This window comes from Pelecanus crispus, chromosome 31, assembly GCF_030463565.1.
Source record: "Pelecanus crispus isolate bPelCri1 chromosome 31, bPelCri1.pri, whole genome shotgun sequence".
Lineage (NCBI taxonomy): Eukaryota > Metazoa > Chordata > Aves > Pelecaniformes > Pelecanidae > Pelecanus > Pelecanus crispus.
In genome coordinates, this window is record NC_134673.1 from 801,023 (window position 1) to 820,426 (window position 19,404).

The following is a 19,404-nucleotide window of genomic DNA, read 5'->3' on the forward strand; positions in this document are numbered from 1 at the left end:
AGAGTTACTGCAAAACAACAACAACAAAATAAACCAACAAAACCCAGAAAGCCTCAGTATGTTGGCTCTGAAAATTCACAGCTCATAAAAAGAACCACACCTGGCCAGATCAAAAGGGCCATTTACCTGGACTCCAACAATGGTGAGTACTAGGGCATCTTACCACAGAGATATAGTGAACCCCAGTCATCCTGGATGATCAAAGGTCAGGAAGAGCATCTGGGAGTTTACAAAACAGATGATCGCTCTCCACATGACTGTGGGGGATATGATACAGGTCCATAAAAAAAGGAATGGTGTGGGGAGGAAGAAGAGCAAGGAATTGTTCCCTGCCTTGTCCAACACCAAAACAGGAGGCATCAAGTAAGCCTAGCACATGGCAGGTTCAAAAGAAGAGAAATGAAAAGGGCCTTCAAACATGCCATTGATCTGCGGAATAGACTGATGCCAGATTTGAGGGTACTAGATGTTTCCATGCACTCAAACTAAGTTCCAGATTGTGACTTGTCCAACAGATCAGATCTGATAAGGTGCTTTTGGGACGTGCTTTCAGGTTTGCATTTGGGACAGGTCTTCCAAGATGGGGGATTTCTAATGAGGAGGGAAAAGGGGCCTTTACCATATCATTATGTGTACCACACATCAGCAAATACCTTCCCTAATAGCTCTGAGCAACTGTTTTTTCATTTTACAAAGCAAGACAGCCCTAGCTGGAGAAGCTGAACATTCATAATCCCAGAATAGAAAACCAACTATAGGTTGTGCATATAGGGATATTCAGCATCTTAATGCAGTTCCCTGTCACACTATTTCCCACATGACAAGCCACGCCCTGTCCCCCTCGGTGCCCAGCTTTTAGATGTTCAGAATTGAAGCAAGTCTTTCCAGCTACTTCCTGCACGTCTGCATGTTTCCCCATTTCCCCAAGTAATTGTTACACGTGATGTTCCCTGCTCATTGCATGGGGGTTGGGCTAGATGACCTCTAAAGGTCCCTTCCAACCCAAAGCATTCTATGATTCTGTGGAGCCCTGCTTTCCTGGAGATGGCTGAACGCCTGCTTTCTGATGGGTAGTGAATGAATTCCTCATTTTTGCTCTACTTGCTTGCACAGCTTTTGCTTTACCTATTAAGCTGTCTTTATCTCAGCCCATGAGTTTTGTACTTTTACTCTTCTGACCCTCTCCTCCACCCCACCAAGGCAGGGAGTGAACAAGCAGCTGTGTGATGGGGCTGCCTACTGGGGTTAAACCATGACAAGGTCTCAGCTGTCCAGCAAGGAATAGGCAAAGCACATAAAAGAGAATTAAATCACAACAAGTTAAGATGATTCATAAAGCATTGCGTATATATGGAATGAAAGTAAAAGGGGGGCAAGGGGGGGGGGGGGGGGGCGAAAGGGAACCCTCCCATTGAGTCACAAGGTTCAGACTAGACCCCCTTGCTTTCTAAACTCCTTCTCAGAGAGGAGCCTAGGTGCGGCTTGGCCCACTCCTAGTCTCAGACTTGGTCAACAGTTTATAAGAGTAATGCTATAAGAATAGTACAGCAATATAAAACTCCTTTAAAATTAAATCATACATCTACAAACTACTTAAATTGATTTATGCATGCACACTCACAACTACAAATGTGAAAATAGTATACCTGTTAAAAATTCCCCTCGAGTTTAGTGAAATACTCACGTCTAATGCCTTGGCATTTCTCAACGGGCGAGAGTAGAGTCTTGAGGAATGAAGAATATCAGCAGCCCAGGCTCCGTTGTCGATCTCTGGCAATGGAGTTCTGGTTGCAGCAGACATTCAGAGTCTGCTAGTTTTCGCTGACTCTGAGAGACATTTCGATCAGAGGGAGATGCTGGTGCGGCCCACGGCAGTCCAGGAGAGCTGAAAGGGCCTCACTTAGGACTGCCGTTTTATAGGATTGTGAGATGATTGACTTTAATCACCAGTAAATTTCCATCCGAGCCACAATTTGGGTCGGCTTGTTGCTGGAATTCCAGCAGCGATGATACCACCCTGTTTCAAGGCTGTCCAGGGTAGCTGTTTGTTCTCGTTCCCCTCGTTAGCCATAATATGAATGTTGATAAGAACAGAGCCGCTCTCTGCTCCAGCCATGTAGGAGTTTCTGGTACAATTAAGGAGCGCTTAACTGACCAACTCTCTACGCAAAAGCTGCAGCCTGCGAATTCCTGAGATTGTAAAGCAGACGAAGTAGAGGGGAAAAAACAGGACAGAAAAAAAAACAGGGGCAGGGGGAAGATGTACCACCACAGATGCTGATGGTGATAGGCACTTCACCTGCAAGGAAGAGGTGGGAGCAAACACACTGATTATCCCCACAAGTATAATCTTTCCATAGAGGGAAGAAAGCCATATGTGTTAGCTGAATCCAAAACAGAAAGCTGAGCTCTAGGTTAAAGTCTCAAAGTCCCTTACAACAGTGAGGACAGGGTCTTGAGTTATTGCTACCACCTCCTCCAGGCACAGACGTGCTTTACAGTTACCAAATTTCAGTTGTGTTGCATACTCACAGAGCATACTCATGGGTATCGTGGGCAGCGATTTATTCAGGAGGACAATAGGTACACTGGTTCGAGAACTGCAAACCAAAGCTCAATGAGCTAGGAGCAAGTTACTGCACATGAGAAGTGGAGATCTGTGCAGTGATCTACACACTCTGCAAATTTACAACCTGCAAACCCATTTGCACAGGCTCTTGCTCTCCACAGGCACTGGCTCCATGACTGAACATGCCTCTCCCATGCGTGTAGTAAGATAATACTCCTAAGCCGCTTCCCTGAAATAGCTGACACTCCAGAGCTGGAGTGGGGTGTCTCACATCATCCAGATGGCTGATATTATCCCAGACTTGGGCTGGGAGGTATCAGACACCACATACGATCTACAGCGCATTTGTTCTTTTAGGGACTATGAACTGAAGTGCAGGTATGATATCTTAGCATAACTGGCTAGCTGGATATGGCAGGGAGTTTCTTACCTGGAAGCCACTTTAGCCACATTCCAATTAAAACACATATTAGAAGAGCAAAGAACAGGGCTACTACAAGATTCCTTCCTGAGCACTTATTCCATAAATCCTCCAAAAATGTCATTTGGGTCAAGTCAAATTCCTTCTATTCCCCTGGGAAATGGATGATGCACTGTGAAGAAAAGAAAGAATTCCCAAGAGGAATGAAACAGAAGGGAATGAATCTTGCTAAAGACAGAAACACAAAGACAGCACCTGGCTCTGCCTGCTGTTTTCAGATCCTGTGGGACTGCGTCATGTTGGTGGGGTCACCCACACCTCCTGGCTCCTTTCTCTGAGGGAAAAGCTGCCCATTCCCATTCCCTGACAGTCCCTATTCTTGGGTACAGGAACATCTGACTTCAAGCTGATTTGGATGGCAGGCCAGGAGTCCAGGATGCCCGCTGCCAGCCCTGTACGCATATTACTAGGCTCTCATGCAATGACTCTCTTGTTGGATGTGCCTGGGAAACTGGGCTATGCTTCATGCTTCCCAGCCTACTTTGATTCTGCAGCAGTGTGTCACCTGGGCAAGAACACTACCCTGGACAATGATGTGACAGAGAATCACAGAAAATCCTGCTTTTGCTTCATTACAGACGAGCAGGTGTGGCCCTCATGTATGAATGAGAGAGAATGGGAGCAACTGCCTGCTCTGGTTCTCCCAGTCTCCTTGGAAACCATTCCAGGGTCCCATCGCAGAAGGCTGGAGAAAAGCAATGTATTCCACAGAGGGGCAACACTGCAGCTTATCTGTGCCCAGTCAGTTGTGACTTTACTCCCACCAGCCACTCTCTTCTCTCTTTTACAGTCCCTCACACAGCCTGGCTGAATCAATCAGCGCACCCCATTCCCTGGCTCTGTGGCTGCCTTATCTTGCACCTGCAATCTCTCTTAACTCCCAACAAACTTGTACTCTTGTCCTTCCTTAGCAGAAAACGTTGGTGAACTGTTGAAGGGCAGAAAGAGAGTTGTTTGGTGGGGCAATAAAACTGGAGGAACTGTTAGTGCGGTAAGGAGGCACCTGGGAAGCACACCATGACTTGCAAGGGTGTAGCATTTACTCTAAATGCACAGAGTATGAGAGAGAGGCAATGCAAGCGCAGTGCAGGAAGACACCACACGTCACCCTAATCACCTGAAAGGCAGGTTAGAGGACAATAAGGCATCCCCAGGGAAGCCCCCTCCCTTTGCCTTACTGAACCCCAGAGTCACACTGAGCTGCTTGGCACAAAAGCTCAGCTACGTATGCAAAAGCACAAATTACCCTCATTCTGAGTACCAGTTGGCATTTACAACGTCTTTCCTCAACAGTCTGTTTGAAGGACAGAGCATTAACTTTTATGTCTCAGCCATTCAACTTTTTGAATGAATGAAAACAGCAAAACGTGTATCTGGCTGCCACTGCTTCCTGTATGTCTGCGGTCATCTTCCACAACCCTTAATTCCCTGCTATGCTAAATACTTATACCTATATTACAAAGATCATTTTAATAGATATTTACCATTCTAACTCAGAGAAAGCAACATTTTCAGTCAACCACATTGGAAGAACATTATATATCAACAAAGTATTAGTTCAAGGAGATAAAGTAATTAAAGCTACAGCACAAAGCTCAGAACAGCACCTGACCAGCTAGGATGAACACTGACAGGTTTAGTTATTAAAATACCCCTTCCTGAATAATGCTAAGATATCCTCCACTTTATTCCTTCTCATTCATTACTCCTCAGATATCCCTTGTGAAGCAGCAAATAGAACATACCTGCCAAAAAAGACATCTAGAATATATTCTTTTGCTATTTTCATTGTGCATCCTTTCTAGCATTAAAAAAGTCTTGTGCTCTTACCTGTTGGAAGGAGCCTCTTGGCTAGAGATTGTAAAAAATACAGGAAGGAAGCAGATGACTCAAGCTGCCACTGAAGTAGGAGGAGCAATCCTGCACTGATGGGATAACAATAAGAAATGCCTTTCACCTGTTGGTGAAAAACAAAATCAAGAAGTCTGATAGAAGATGATAGGTACATAGAAGAGACTTGTTTTCTGGGTGTATTGGGTGTCTGGGGGCAGGTTTTGGTAGCAGGAGGGCTGCAGGGGTGGCCTCTGTAGCAAAAAGTGAGGGGCTGCCCTCATGTGGGACAGAGCTGATTCAAGGCAGCTGCAAAATGGACCCACCCCAGAGCAAAGCTGAGCCAATCAGTGAAGCTGGTGGCACCTCTGGGAAGGCATGTTTATGACAGGGCAAAACACAGCACAACAGTAAGGAAAACATGTGAGAGAAAGAACTCTGCAGACACCAAGGTCAGAGAAGAGGGAGGGGGAGGAGGTGCTCCAGGTGCCAGAGCAGAAGGTCACCTGCAGCCTGTGGAGAGGGCCATGGTGGGGCTGGTGCCCACACTGCAGCCCCAGGGGTCCCTATGCTGCAGCAGGTGGGTATTTCCTGGAGGAAACTGCAGCCCCTGGAGAGCCCCTGTGGAAGCAGGTTTGGTCTGAAGGACTGCAGCCCACAGAGAGCCCACGCTGGAGCAGGGGAAAGGAGTGAGGAGAAAGGTCTGGCAGAGAGGAGCCATTATGGGCTGATCATGATGCCCTGTCCTCCATCCCCCTGCACCGCTCAGGGGTGGGGGGAGGTGAAGGAGTGAAGATGAGCCTGGGAAAAAGGAGCAGGGGGGGAAGGTGGTTTAGATTTTTGTCTCTGTTTCTCACTATCCAAACCTAGTCTAACTAGCAGCAAATCAAATTAATTTTCCCCAAGCTGAGTCTGTTTTTCTCATGGTGGTATCAGACTTGACCATCCCGAGAAAGACTCTGAAGGGCTGAAGAAGACCAGGAGGCAGGTTCTTCCATGGATTTTTGAGACTCCTTTGACTAGCAATTGTATAGAGACACATGTGTGGAGGAAGGCACCCTGGTAACTGTTTTCCATGAGTCTGCTCCATGCCATCCACCCAGATCAAAGAGCTTGTTGGGTATAAGGTGACCAACTCAGCTGGAGATTTCTACTGGACAGGCACTTACACTGAATAAAGCCTAAGTTGAGGGCACCTAAACCACAGCAATTCTGTATCACCCTACATTCTCAACAGTATGCCTTCATGTATATAACAACCCCTTTTGGTCTTCTGAAAAGTTCAAACCCATTCTGCTCTGTCGCTCCTTCCTCCTCACACTGCTCTCCTGCTCCAGCATGGGTCCTCTCCATGGCCTACAGTCCTTCAGGATCAATCTGCTCTAGCATGGGCTGCAGTTCCTGTCAGGAGAACCTACTCCAGGGTGGGCTCTCCACAAGCTCCAGTCCTCCAGGATCAACCTGCTTCAGTGTGGCCTCTGCATGGACTGCAGCTCCTTCAGGTAATATCCACCTGCTCCAGGGGTGGGTTATCCATGGGCTGCAGCATGAATACCTACTCCAGCGTGATGTCTCCACGGGCTGCAGGGAAATACCTGCTCCATCATGGATTCTTCCAAAATTTCCATGGGCTGCAGGGGAGTCTCTGCTCTAGAGCCCAGAACTCTCTTCTTCCAGAGGCCACTTCTGCAGCCTCCCTGCCTCCAGCTACCAAAACTTTGCCATGTAAAGCCAATACAATTGCTAACTGGAATTTGACCATTTTGACACAAGCAGCTCTGAATATTTTTCACAACAAATAGTTCAGAGACTGAAAAAAAGTTTTACTCTCCCCTCAGCCTGTCAAGTTTTAACCTAGACAGGTGTGAAAACATGAAATAAAATGAAAAGAAAGTGCAGATGGTACGAAGATCAGTTTACATACAATTTATTATAAGTGTTTTGTGTAACATTTTCATGTTTGATGAGACCTTCAGGTGTTTAGTCACATGCTTTTTCTTCATTCACCCTGGCAGATTTTTTCCACAGACACTTAACCTCACTCCTTGCAATTCATTAGATCTCTAAACTAGCCAGAGTTGATGTGGGAAACATATGAAACTCAAAGTAAAGCAGTGTAGGTTCCTTCTAGAACCAGCTTTGAGCTTTACTTCTGCCAGGACTGACTGGCAGCAAAAAGGGTCAGGTTCAAATTCCAGGTGGATGGCAATCCAACAAACCCCTTTGGTTTAACCTCCACTCAGAAAGTTATATTACACTTTCAGGTGTTTGGAGAACAGAACACACTCTTGACAAATGGTGTTTAAATGTAAAGAGAAACACAGAAATCTAACAGCTTAGAGGTGGGAGCCATAACTCCTTTTTTAACTGTACCAGTAACAGCTGATAATCTTTACCTGGGGAGGCAGCTACTGGACCAGGGGTTGCTGTCTCCACCCAATTGTCATAAATGCCCAAGTTTGCATGGGTGAGGAGTAAAAAACACATTGAAATGGGGGAAAAAAAATCCTTGTCACCCAAAAATGTTCTAATTAAAGAGACAACAGAGAATATATCTGGGCCACTGCAAGGAAGGGGGAAGACTAAATTCCCTAATAATCATAATGATTTGAATGGATTAACTAAATAGTCAAATGTTTCTGATGTTCCTTTTTCACTTCAAGCATTGATTTTCTTCATACCCATTCTTCTGAGATCATTCAGAAAGAACAATTAAGGAAATCTCTTTGTCCTGGACTTACTTACAATAGTAAGTTACTTTTTTTTTTTTTTTTTTTTTTGCGATGGTGTATACACATCTTGGAACTCACACACAGCTTTGAGAATATTGTCCACCAAAAAAAGATCATTAGAGGCTTTCTCTGTTCTCTTAGTTGGCAACAAATAGTATTAAAAAGTTCTTTTGCGTCAAGGTGCATTTTTTTTCTTATTTTGAGACACTGTAATTTTCTGTCATTTCTTTTCCCTTTTTTTCAGGTTTTCCTTGCTTTGTTCCCCAGTCCCACTGTCTTTATTTTTAATTACTGATGTTCTAAGCTATTCTAGTCTCTCCTCCTCTCAAACCTAACCTCTTGGCAGAGAACTTTGATTCTACAAACCATTTGATTCAAAATTTCCTTTTACAGTGTCTCCAAAGGAACAGGGATTAAGACCGGGTGGATAAGAGGTGTGAGTGTCCCTTCCCTTTTGGATAGAAATGGGTAAAACATTTTGGCAGGTTCCTTTCCAAGCCTTAGAGACATTCTCACCATGACACCCATCTGCTCTGCGTCATAAAAGTTCACCTGCCCTTCCTCCAAGTCCAGAAGCACACCAATCACTGAAGTACTCATCTGCTGCTTCTCAATCCTGCGGCCTCCTTCACTAGAGAGAATCCCTCCCTGGGACCTGTGCAGAGCCCAGTAGTCCTCCGCAGGAAGGCTCCCTTCCTCCTCCTGTCTCCCTTGCTCCCTCACCACCCCCAGCACCCAGTCCTGCTGCTGGCCCACCTCCACCTCCCAGTAGTGTTTCCCAGCTGCAAACCCTTCCTTCCCCACCAGCACAGGGACTGTGGAGGGAGCGTTTGGGCCAGCAGGTTCAGACGCGTTGCTCTCCACAGCTGGAGCCCCTGGCACCTGGAGCTCCAGGACTTGGCAGTCAGGATTCACAGTAATGGGAACTGGAGGGGAAAACGAGAATCATGCGATGAGCAGAGTGGCTGAGGGACCTCTCTCTGCACAGGTCTGTGGGTTGAAGGCTTTGAGGGTCTGAGCAGTCCTGGCATGATTCAACAGAGAATTTAAACATTCCCCAGAGCATGGCATGCAATCACTAATGAACCAAGAGGCACCTTGGAGCTCTCACAGACACATTCTTTCTCGGGGTGCAAGTCCACACACTTTACAATAAACCTCTCTTTCCCTTTTCCATACAGCCATCTGTCCTCTCCAGAATTGTGTCCACACCCTACCCTGGACTTTGACACTTTTCAGCAACTCCTTTTCTCAGTCTTCCCAACTTCACATCCCAGCCTCATTTCCTGTTAACCAAGGCAGGCATAGTCCTGTGGCTCCAGCTCAGCTGGCATATCTCTAACATCATGGCTCTGTCATTTCAGGGTAGCTTGGGCATAGAGCTGTTGCATTTTCACACCGTTCCTCCTGCCAGCTTACCTGCATGGCTCCGGGCTTCCCACAAATCTACAGAAAGAAAATGGACACTACTGTGTTATGTTTCTAAAGGGCAGTTAGATACTTCTCAGACTGAAATACTGAGAAGTTTCGTACTGTGCAATTCCTGTCATCACTGTGATCCTGCATCAGCGATGACCTTCCTCGTCTTAACCCACCAATACTTCTAATGACTAGCATTTTGAAATCACTTACCCAGCTCTGCTTTCAGTTGACCTGAAAGGGAAAGATATTCCAGTCACTAACATTTGTGCTTCCTTTTTTGTTCCAGTGTTTCAAAACAGGGCAACCCCCAAGCATGGAATAGACTATTCCTCTCCACAGGCTGGTATTCCTTGGCTTCAAATCCAGGGATAGCAGAGACACACTAGCCTGAAGACTTGTCTTATTCTTTTGAAACTTGACAAGAAACTTGACATAAAAGGTTTTTTCTTACCAAAGCGTTTTTTGAGTTTGGACTTTGCTGAAAAGGAATAGCATAAATGAGTGATGTGAAAACTCAAGGCAAAAATGAAAAAACATTTGTGAGAAAGACATTAGGATTACATCCCCAGTTGTTCCTTATGGGAACAGTGTGTAGACTCCTGTGGGAGATTTCTGTCATTAAATTTGCAGGATAAAAGCAGCTGCAGTTTTTCCTTAGTAACATGAGAAGAGGGGAAGGAGAGACTGAGAAAGCTAAGGTGAGAGTTTGGGTTCTGTGAAATTTGCAGTTGTGTCGCGGTGGAACGTGGTGCTCTAGGGACACGGTTTTGGGGTGGACTTGGCAGTGTTAGGTTAACAGTTGGACTCAATGATCTGAAGGGTCTTTTCCAAGTTAAATGATTCCATGAAACCAGAAGGGAGAGAAAAACCGTAATGCAGAGCCCTGAGAGATGTCAGTGGACCGTCACCAGGGGCTAAGGCACAACGCATCCTGCATGCGTAGGTAGAGAAGGAAATGGCATTGTCCTCTTTGCTGTGCTGTCACCTCTCACAACATTTCTGAGAAACACATTCTCAATGAATATTTTAGGAAAATGAGATTTACCTGCTCGATTTTTTATTTTCTCTCCTTCTGAAAAGTTCAGCACATAGAATAAAAGAAATAATATTAACAGAGTACTTATTGGCTATAAATCAGAAGTTAAAAGTTACTTAGTGGCCTTTCATACTGCATTCCCTAAAGCCTTACACTTGTGTCATTTCTGTGGGAAACACAGCCTTCCAACACACTTTCTACTAGGTTGTTGTACAGCTGAGCACACACACAAAAATTCTACAATACATAACGCCTTTCTTTTCTAAAAAAAACAAAAAAACCCAACAAACAAAAAAAAAGTAAATATCTCAGATTATGCTTGGAGTTTTTCACATGAAAATGATTTGATTCATCTGAGCCTTGCATTTCATTTTAAATGCTTAACCACATTAAACAGTGCCATCAAATCCAGTAATCAGACAAGAATGAACAAACTAACCTAGAAAATACCCAAAGTGGACATAACTTTAGCACAAAGGCAATTAAACACAGCGAACAACAAAAGCACCTTACCTAACATTGACTCCAGTTGTTTTTTTTCTAGAAAAGACAGTACACAGATATCAGTGTAAGCTCTGATCGAGTGGCTTAATGCACTCAACAATACCAATATATGAACCACATAACCATATAGCAAGTGCAACCTTGGGTTACATGCTCAACTGCTTTGAGTTAAGTACGTGTAAATCCAATTCAACAATTTAACCCATTATTTCAACTTCATGATATTTAGATAACTCATTAAGTTGTTATTTAAAAACTCATTAAGCAGGGTGGGAACAAGACTTATTTGTATTGCTCATAGAGGTCGTCTTCTTTCAAAGCCTGTTTAGATCATGTCTTCCCTGACCACATTTAAGAGGGATATTCAGCTGCATAGGCACCTGGTGCATTTGAGATGCCCTGGGGTACCCCAAGTGGCATGTAGGTGTTTCTCAAAGATCTCTGGTCTCCTATAGAAGCTCTGTTAGTTCTCATTGTATCTGTCAGATACAATCAAAGATCAATGATGTATCTGCTTCCTTCCGGGACAGCAGCGAGGAGATAAATGGGATGACCAAGGACATCACAAATGATGGAAGGCACCTGTACGTACACAAGTGCATTGAGCCACAGGCATCCAAGCTCCCATGGAGATCCATAAAGTTCACAGGGTTTACAGGGCCACTCAGCTGACTAAAGGTAGTTCTAAGTAATCTGGAAAAAGGCAGAAGAGTGGTCACCAGGAGGAGAAGGAATGCTAGAAGCTCGCTAAGAGCTTTCCATCCAACAGCAGAGATTTGGGCTGAGTTTTCAAAAAGGTCACTGCTGGCCCATGTTCCTTCCTTGTAAACATATGCAGCCTTCACTAGAGAATAGACCTCATGTGGGATATGATGTGTGGTTGTCACTGTCTTCTTAATATTGAAAAGGGCTGCCACTCCTGCAATTACTATATTGATAATCAACATTCAAATACTGTTTCCCTGAATTTACATCACTGAGATCTCTGAACATCTTAATAGCATTTCAAATGCAAAGGACTTTTACCTTCTTGCATTTCCATCTTCACTTTTACTGAAAAATAACAAAAATTAATCACACTTAAATATTCCTGTAAACTTCCCTTGTCATACAACAGTGTGCTTTATGTACAAACAGAAATAAGTGGGGTTAAAACTTTAATTTAACGTAATAACCTTCCCAAGGCTTCTTATTAGTCCAAAGAATTCATTTTTTTTATACCAAGACATGTCTCATTTCTAATGGAGTTCCCAAAAAATGAGGTAGCATTCTGAGACACCCAGTCCTTCCTAGGTGAGTCTTGTCCCAGCCATAGCCTAACTGAGGTTCAGAGACCAGGATTAAATCCCTTCTGGCCCCACGGACATGTGTATGCTCAGCTGCCAAACCTGTGAGGGAACAGAACCAGATGTGCATCAGGGAATAAAATTATTCATGCCATTCATTTGTTAGAATAATCCTGGCTATTGTTATGGCATGGGTCAATTACTACTCTCCCAAACAATAAGCAGGTATTGTCTAGGTGACAACATGAGCCAAGGGCCATTGCCAGTAGATAGTTTGACTGTGGATACTCTGTCCTGGTGAGCAGGAATGTTCAGCACAATCCACATGAGCTATGCCATGCCTCCCCACCCCATGGCAGTGGGGTTGACCTAGATGATCTTTAAAGTTCCCTTCCAACCCAAACCCTTCTATGATTATATGCCAACTGGTCCCTTTTATTTTCAAGTACAAACATAGGTGGTGAGCACCAAACATACTCAAACATTCAAAGAGAAAGTTGCTTTCAGAGTCTTGAGATGGCCTTGGCTAGAATCCTTGAATTGCTCTTGACTCTTTGGTTAATTCATTTAGTTCTTCCTCTTCTAAAGAGTCTGAGGAATGCTTCTGGTCAATTAATTAACTCTTGAACAATTGCAAGCAAAGCTTGAATATGTATGACATGGTGCAGTATGTCAGTCACCATATAGGAATGACGAGAGCTTAATGAAAGAAGGAAACACTCTTTAGAAAGCACAAATGAAAAAAACTCATACAGGAACTTAGTACATTGTGCAGTACAAAAATAAAATGAAAAACTACAAAACATTTGGATGCAACTAGAACTGCTCATTAGTTCTGTAATTTAATATAAATAAACCTTCCAATTTACAAATTGTCATAATCTTCTAATCCATCTTCTTCATTACTTACCTGAGCTAACTGTTTTCTTGTGATTACCTGGTTAAAAAAAGAGAAAAACACCCTTTTTTACATGTTTTTGTGGAGTAATACTGACAGAAATCAGTTCTCTGACTTGTCATTTAAACTCTAGTGTCATCCGCAACACTCTGGAGTTGTCTCCCCAATGATTATAGAAAGGAAACTACACACGTGGTTTAGCTCACAGAGCTCCTCTTGTCGGAACTAAAGCCATCTGAGGTAAGGACATGCAATTTGTATTCCTCCTTGTTTAGGCCGTGTACTTTCCCACCCCTTTTTTGTTCCATTTCCTGTATTCACCCATTAAACAATCACTGGTGATTTTGATTGTGAGCTTTTGTTACAGTTGTGGATTTCAACATGAACTGTTGTGATACTTCTGTAGGTTGACTGAGGTAACATGTAAAGAAATACTTACTTCTCAGCTTAGAAAATACAGTGCAAATTAGGACCATGCTGAGACATAAAATTACCAGGAAGATAATCAGCCATTTTGAAATGGAGGGAAAGAAGATATCTGTAAAAATGACCAAAAGGAGTTCCATTCTGTTAATGGTTAAACATCAAGACAGTTATAACTTAGGATGCAGTCAACACATCTGAGGACATGGTGAATTTGTGTTTGACTGGAATTTTGCTAGTCATGTTGCTGAAGAAGAGACCTAGCTCTCCCCAGCAGAACTAATCCAGGCAGACTCTTTCTCTGGACAGCATATTCAGAATTATGAGAGAGATGTCTGAAATCGGTAGACAGGTTTCCACAGTTCATGAGTCTTGAGAAAGGCAGCAATGCCAGCTCTCAGGTTTTTTCACAGATGTGTTGCATTTTATTCTAAACTGAGAAGGTGATGGAATGAAGGAAGAAACCATCACCACTGGACAAGAGAGACACATTCACTCTTGTTGGATTTGATTCAATGAAAGTCTTATTCATCCTGCCAAGTGTAGTGTGTAAGCCAAGGAGAATAAGATTTAAGACATTCTCCACGTTGACTGTGTCCTATTTTCCCTTTCCAGAAACCTCCACACGCAATGTTCTGGGATTTCTTAATGCCATCCTGAAAGGGACTTCCCTCACACACTTCTTCAAGAACTTTACACTGCACTCTAGTTCTCATTCCAGACCTAGACACTGGCTTTGTGGTGCTGAAGTTCCTTTTTGGGTCCAGCCCTATGAGGCTTGCTTCACAACACCCGATGTTTTGTCTATATACCCAGCAAACAGAAAAGTGTAAAGTTCTATAGAATATGGGGAGACATGACATTATCCACACCATGATTACACAGTAAGGCACATATTAAAAAGAGGGAAGATAAAAACAGACTAAAAACATTTGTGAGATGTTGAAATTATCACTTTAATTCTTGTGACTGTAACCTTTTTTTTCAGTTACATTCTGTGAAACCCACAGGTGCACATCTTGTTAAATGGCCTGGTAACCTGTTTCTGGATAATGAAAGCCTTTGGAGTGTTTGACCATCTCTAAGGAAATACGTCATTTTAGTATCTGCATGCAGTTGTATTCTTAATCCATTTTAATTCAGTGCCAACAAGTTGACTGCCTTAAATTTGAAGAAGGGAACACAGAAGATTTTGATGCTACCTGACCCCTTTTTAAAAGGAGAAACTGATTCACTAGGTACTGTTGAAGGCTGTGCAGTCAACTAGAAGTAAAGGTGGAAGAAGACTGCAGCTCTCATGAACTTCTTCCAACACTGATTCTGGGAATACATCTTCAGGCCAGCTCATGACATAAATAATGGGACCCATGACATTTAGACAGTCTGTCTTTTTAACCTTACAAGCAGGTGACTACATAGCTCACCCACCTGAGATCAGGACTCGAGACTCGCTTGTTGTATTTAGCAGACTGTTGACTACCCTGCAGGAGACTTCCATGTCAGAGCCTGGTTTTAGGTTGATGGAAGTTACAACACTGTATAGGCCTGCAGGCACCATTGTCAGCTTTGTGGTCGATAGTTCCTTCCGGATCTGTCCTTGGCCATCTAGCCAAATCACCTCAGGTTTAGGAAACCATCCAGCTGCATGGCAGGTGAGGCCAATGCCCTGCTTCACGTGACTCCTCAGGAAAATGGAAGGCACACCACCTTTAGCTGAGAAAAAGCATACTTATTCTCCATTTCAGCCAGTACTAAGAATGGAAAATTGGTTTATCTTAAATTCAACACTTCTTTTTTTAATATATATTTGTACGGAAGTACATGGAAAGACTTTTCTGAATTTAAACTGTGACAGAGACTGGGGCCCTGAAGCTTCTTAATGGTCAGCAATTCAGAGTCCATCAGACTGAGAATAAGGAACAATTTAATGGAGATTACAGCAAACAGAGCTAGCTGGGAATGGCCATTCTGGAATGAAGTTCCCAGTGGAATTTCCCAGAATTTTGTAAAATGAAGAAAAAATCCATATAATTATGATGATTAATGGATTACAAGAAGCCTATGAGCAACTAGTGCAATCTGTCCATGAAAACAGAATGTATTAGTGTCTCAGGCTAATCATTTCAAGTAAAACTGTTACTGACATGATACAGTCCAGTCTATAGTTCAAAAAAAACAAAAAATATTTTTTATACTCAGGATCTCAGAAGACTAAATTACACTGTTACTGAGATGTTAAACCTTTGCTTCATCTGCATTTTTAAAACTAAGAAGACATGTTCAGGAGAACCTGGCTGCAGTATGAGATGCCACAATCTAGCAGAAATTGGTTCTTGTGTAGCAGGGAAACATGGAGCAACACGCACGGGTCCACTTCCAAGCCGACCACATTAACTGAAGCTACTCATGAAGATGGTATCTGTTAACGTACTGAAATAGAATTAGGAACAATGAAGGCCTACCCACTGCTTTGTTCTCCTGCTGTGGGCAAGCGACAAGGTAAGCAGTGGGGTACTGGGATGTGACCAATTGATTATGCTGACCATAGAGAAACTCTGGACAATCAGCTCAGTAATAGTTGATTGCACAGTCAGTAGAAATGTAAATTTAACTTTACATTGATCAGCTGAATAATTGCAGGGTTCCCTGAACTTTCTGACTGGGCTTTCATTTGAGTACAAAGGGAGATTGTACTTTCAAGTCACATACAGCTGAGTGTGTTTGGGTACTTAAATAAAGGTATCTCAAACCAGAACTTTAACTAACCTCAAATATCAGTTATAGCCATTAATTTAGAGCAAACTAACTCAAATCAAACACATACCCCCATGAAGATATTTTATGTGTAAAATTATATTGAATTTATAATTCCCTCAGTCAGTGATGGATAGGCATCTTTCTGTTCAGCTCCATCTTTGAATAAAAAGAGAGAGAATTGCCACTGACCTGTCACTTGCAGTTCAATCAACACATCATGGTATGTATCATTGAAAGAGACCACACAAGTGTATGATCCTTCATCTGAGGTCCTGACATTCTTCAAGTGCAGAGACATGTTGCCAACTCTAAATTCACTGTGGAAGAATTCTGTTCTGCCTTGATATCTCTCATCTTGTTTCTCCTTTTTATTCTTTCCATCATATCTGCTCACAGTTATTTTTTGAGACTGTTCATGAAATATCCACTGGACAGAGAATACTTCAGGAATGTTATCTGCTACCATGTGGCAGGGCAGAATGACCCCTTCTCCAATGACTCCAGTGATGGAACTATTAGGAGGAGAGCTAATAAATTGACCTGTGTAAAGATAAAATGGCAGTTGTTTCTGTTTGTCCATATCACATTTTTTGTGGCATTACATCAGGCAACCAGTAGAACCAATATCACTGTCAATAAGAGAGGAATACAGAAGAAAACTGAAAAATAACATAGCAGATTACTTAGATGTTCACATTATGTGAGGCTTATGTAGTTTATCCTTCAGCATTTTGAAAACTAACTTAAGCAAGTTTGTGGCCATTAAGTAATGGCTATTGAGAAATCATGGACAATGGGTGAGCACTGAGAAGTCTGCAAAAGGTCAAATACCCTTGTTAGATAGATGTAGGATCTATCTAACAAAAATGTAAAGGTGGGATTCAGTTGCCAAAATGCTGATACCTGGTATCATTTGAAATGTCGTAGAGTATGCAAGACAGCCCTATGGTGCTGGCAGATGTGGCATATGACCTGCAGCAGTTCTGCTCTCCTGTGAAGGAGCAGCTGGAGAACAGACCAGAATACAGCAGTGCCTAGACGGACACTAGACATTTACATGTTGGCACCTGAATCACATGTACAATGATTTGGTCATCTACGTCTGAGCTAGACATCCCAGGTTCCCTTTGCAATGAATGGGGAGAAACAGGCAGCTTCAGAGATCAGCCTTTGTTAAAGGGCCGATGGCTCCCTGTTCCAGACCTTTTCTTTGAATGGTGAACTCTAGGGTTGCTATACTGAAGTTAGATGTGAAGCTTACATTTTTCTAAAGATACATAAGGTGAATCCCACCCAGAATATGTATCTTTGAAAGGGAGAAAAAGGGAACACCAGGACATTTTATAGCAAACATTCTCATTTCAGTTCCAAGGAGGATACCAGAAAGGAAAAAAGGCTCTTGGAAATAACAAAACAGATAGCCAACCAACATGTATTTGCAAAGAAGTTGTATCACGGCAGCTTGACTTTGTTCTACGGCAAGTTAAAAATCTACCATGAAATATCAAGGAAATATTTAATATTAAATATAATATCACTTCCCATGCTGTATGGGATTGCATCTGATCAAGCCCCAGGGGCCCCAGGCTATGCTGAACTTCTGTCACGTCTGCCAGCTCCATTTAACAGGAAGCCTCAGATACACTAAAGCATTTACAGTGGCACTAGGTGTCTGTGGTTTGGCACCTGAATAACTCACAGGGAGTGGGATTAAGATCCAGAACTGGGAACACAAAAGCAGATGTCCAGGCTTCCTAATCATCAAGAGAACTAAAAGCAAAACTTCCATCTTCGAATAAACTGAGAGACTTACCACTGACCTGGCACTTCCAGTTCAATCATTGACTTGACTACAATTCCTACTACAGTCAATGGAGATCTAGCCAATAGCCTGTTCAGTTCATTCTACAGCAGGCAGTGAGTCTGTTTATTGGGTAGAATAGAGTTCCTTGAACATCCGTCTTTGATGCCCTGAGGTACTCTAGGCACATGACTGGCAAATGTGACACAGGCTATGTGATATGTCTGTTCTATTTTGGAACATCAAGAAGCAAGAGGACGACCCTACAGCATTTAAAGTACCAGTAGATGCCAATGCATGAGCAACTGAATCTTATCCTAGGTGCTGAGCTTGCATGAAGACACTTGCTTCTAGGAAGCTAAACATAGGCAGCTAAACCTGCGAGCCAAATCCAAAACCTTGGGCACAACTCTGTTGGCTACACCTAGCTGTCTAGTGCCAAGGTACCCTAGAGCTTCCCAGCTGGCCTCCATTCACCAGTCTAGAGGGTTCTAAGTCTCCTGCAGCCCTATCAAACCTTCCAGCCTATGCAGATGTCTCAGGTACCTTAACACATATCAGACTGCACCAGAGTCTTATTTGGTGGTTTAATTTGATGTTTTATGTCATCCAAGCTAAAAAGAAGAAAGATGTGTACTCATTATTTTTGACTTCTACATTTCTGTGAACCTAGGCAGAAAGAAGCTGTTTCATTAAAATATATTCAAAATGGAACTGTCTTTACCTGTAATCAGGCATGATCTGCACTGAAAAGTCAATATGTGAATAGCTGTCAGCCACCAAAAGGGGGAACCCATCAACATCCAGGCTTCTTAATCATCCACCAGACCAAAAAGAGCTTCCAGATGAAATTCCTGTGTGACTCCTTCGGTCTCTTCACATGTGCAATGCAAAAGAACAAGCATAATCACAGAGATAAAATAATAGAGCAAAATATGAATGAACTTACAGATAATGGGTTGATGCTGTCAAAGGCAAAGTGGATTGCAGGACATCTTTTCTTTCCTCATCTTAACAAATTTAACTACATAACGGTGCAAAAGAAACATACTCTTGCCTCCTTTATTCAGCTGTCCATATTTACCTTTGTCTTCCAGAAACCCTTTATTACCTTTGTTTGCAATTTTTTCCTTTCAGTGAGGAGTTCAAAGCATTGCATCTTGTCTTTTGATGTTAGCAGACTACTCTTTTTTTTTCTTTTCCTTTCTTATGGTAAAAAACCCCAAACAACCTCATGGGTAAATTCCCAGGAGCAATGTTACTATATTGAACTCCCTGTTGACTTACATCAACATTTTAAAGAGAAACTTGTGATTTAACAAATTGGCTCCCTCCAAATTCCTCCCAAGATCTTTGCTTTCAACTCACTGCTGAACTAATCCATACTCACAGCGTACTCACAGTAAAGATATTCAAACTGACTACTTAATTATAGATAAAACAGCTGCTGATTTCCTCCACTTTTCTGTATTCTTTCTCACATCTCCAATCACTGATAAAATCAAGTGCTGTCAGAGAGGTATTCCCATCTGAAAGTGGCAATAATGCATCTACAGCAGGCAGGTTTGTTCCTGTCAGTGCAAGCAATTAAATCCACACCAGTTAATTCAAGTATCATAGTAAATGCAATGGGTTTTCTTCATGGATTTAGCAAAAGCATAATTT

General features: G+C 42.7%; 1 protein-coding gene and 1 pseudogene across 1 annotated transcript; one reads left to right on the top strand and one right to left on the bottom strand.

Moving 5' to 3' along the window:
- Positions 1-19,404, top strand: part of LOC142596361 (uncharacterized) — a 488,757-nt pseudogene that overhangs the window by 89,448 nt on the left and 379,905 nt on the right.
- On the bottom strand, positions 8,000-18,542 carry LOC142596348 (butyrophilin subfamily 2 member A1-like). Its single transcript, XM_075725462.1, has 11 exons — positions 18,464-18,542; positions 16,128-16,478; positions 14,610-14,894; positions 13,198-13,296; positions 12,771-12,797; positions 11,601-11,627; positions 10,584-10,610; positions 9,486-9,512; positions 9,245-9,265; positions 9,032-9,058; positions 8,000-8,538 (listed from the first exon to the last, which is right to left on the bottom strand). The coding sequence occupies exons 1-11, from the start codon at positions 18,540-18,542 to the stop codon at positions 8,000-8,002; spliced, it is 1,509 nt and encodes a 502-aa protein (XP_075581577.1).

Coding starts and splice junctions, on each gene's coding strand:
- LOC142596348 (XM_075725462.1), bottom strand. CDS start 18,542: ATGTTGATGGGTTCCCCCTTTTGGTGGCTGACAGCTATTCACATATTG. Junction 16,479..18,463: donor CAGATCATGCCTGATTACAG/GTAAAGACAGTT, acceptor ATCTTTACACAG/GTCAATTTATTAGCTCTCCT. Junction 10,611..11,600: donor GAAGATGGAAATGCAAGAAG/GTAAAAGTCCTT, acceptor TGTCTTTTCTAG/AAAAAAAACAACTGGAGTCA.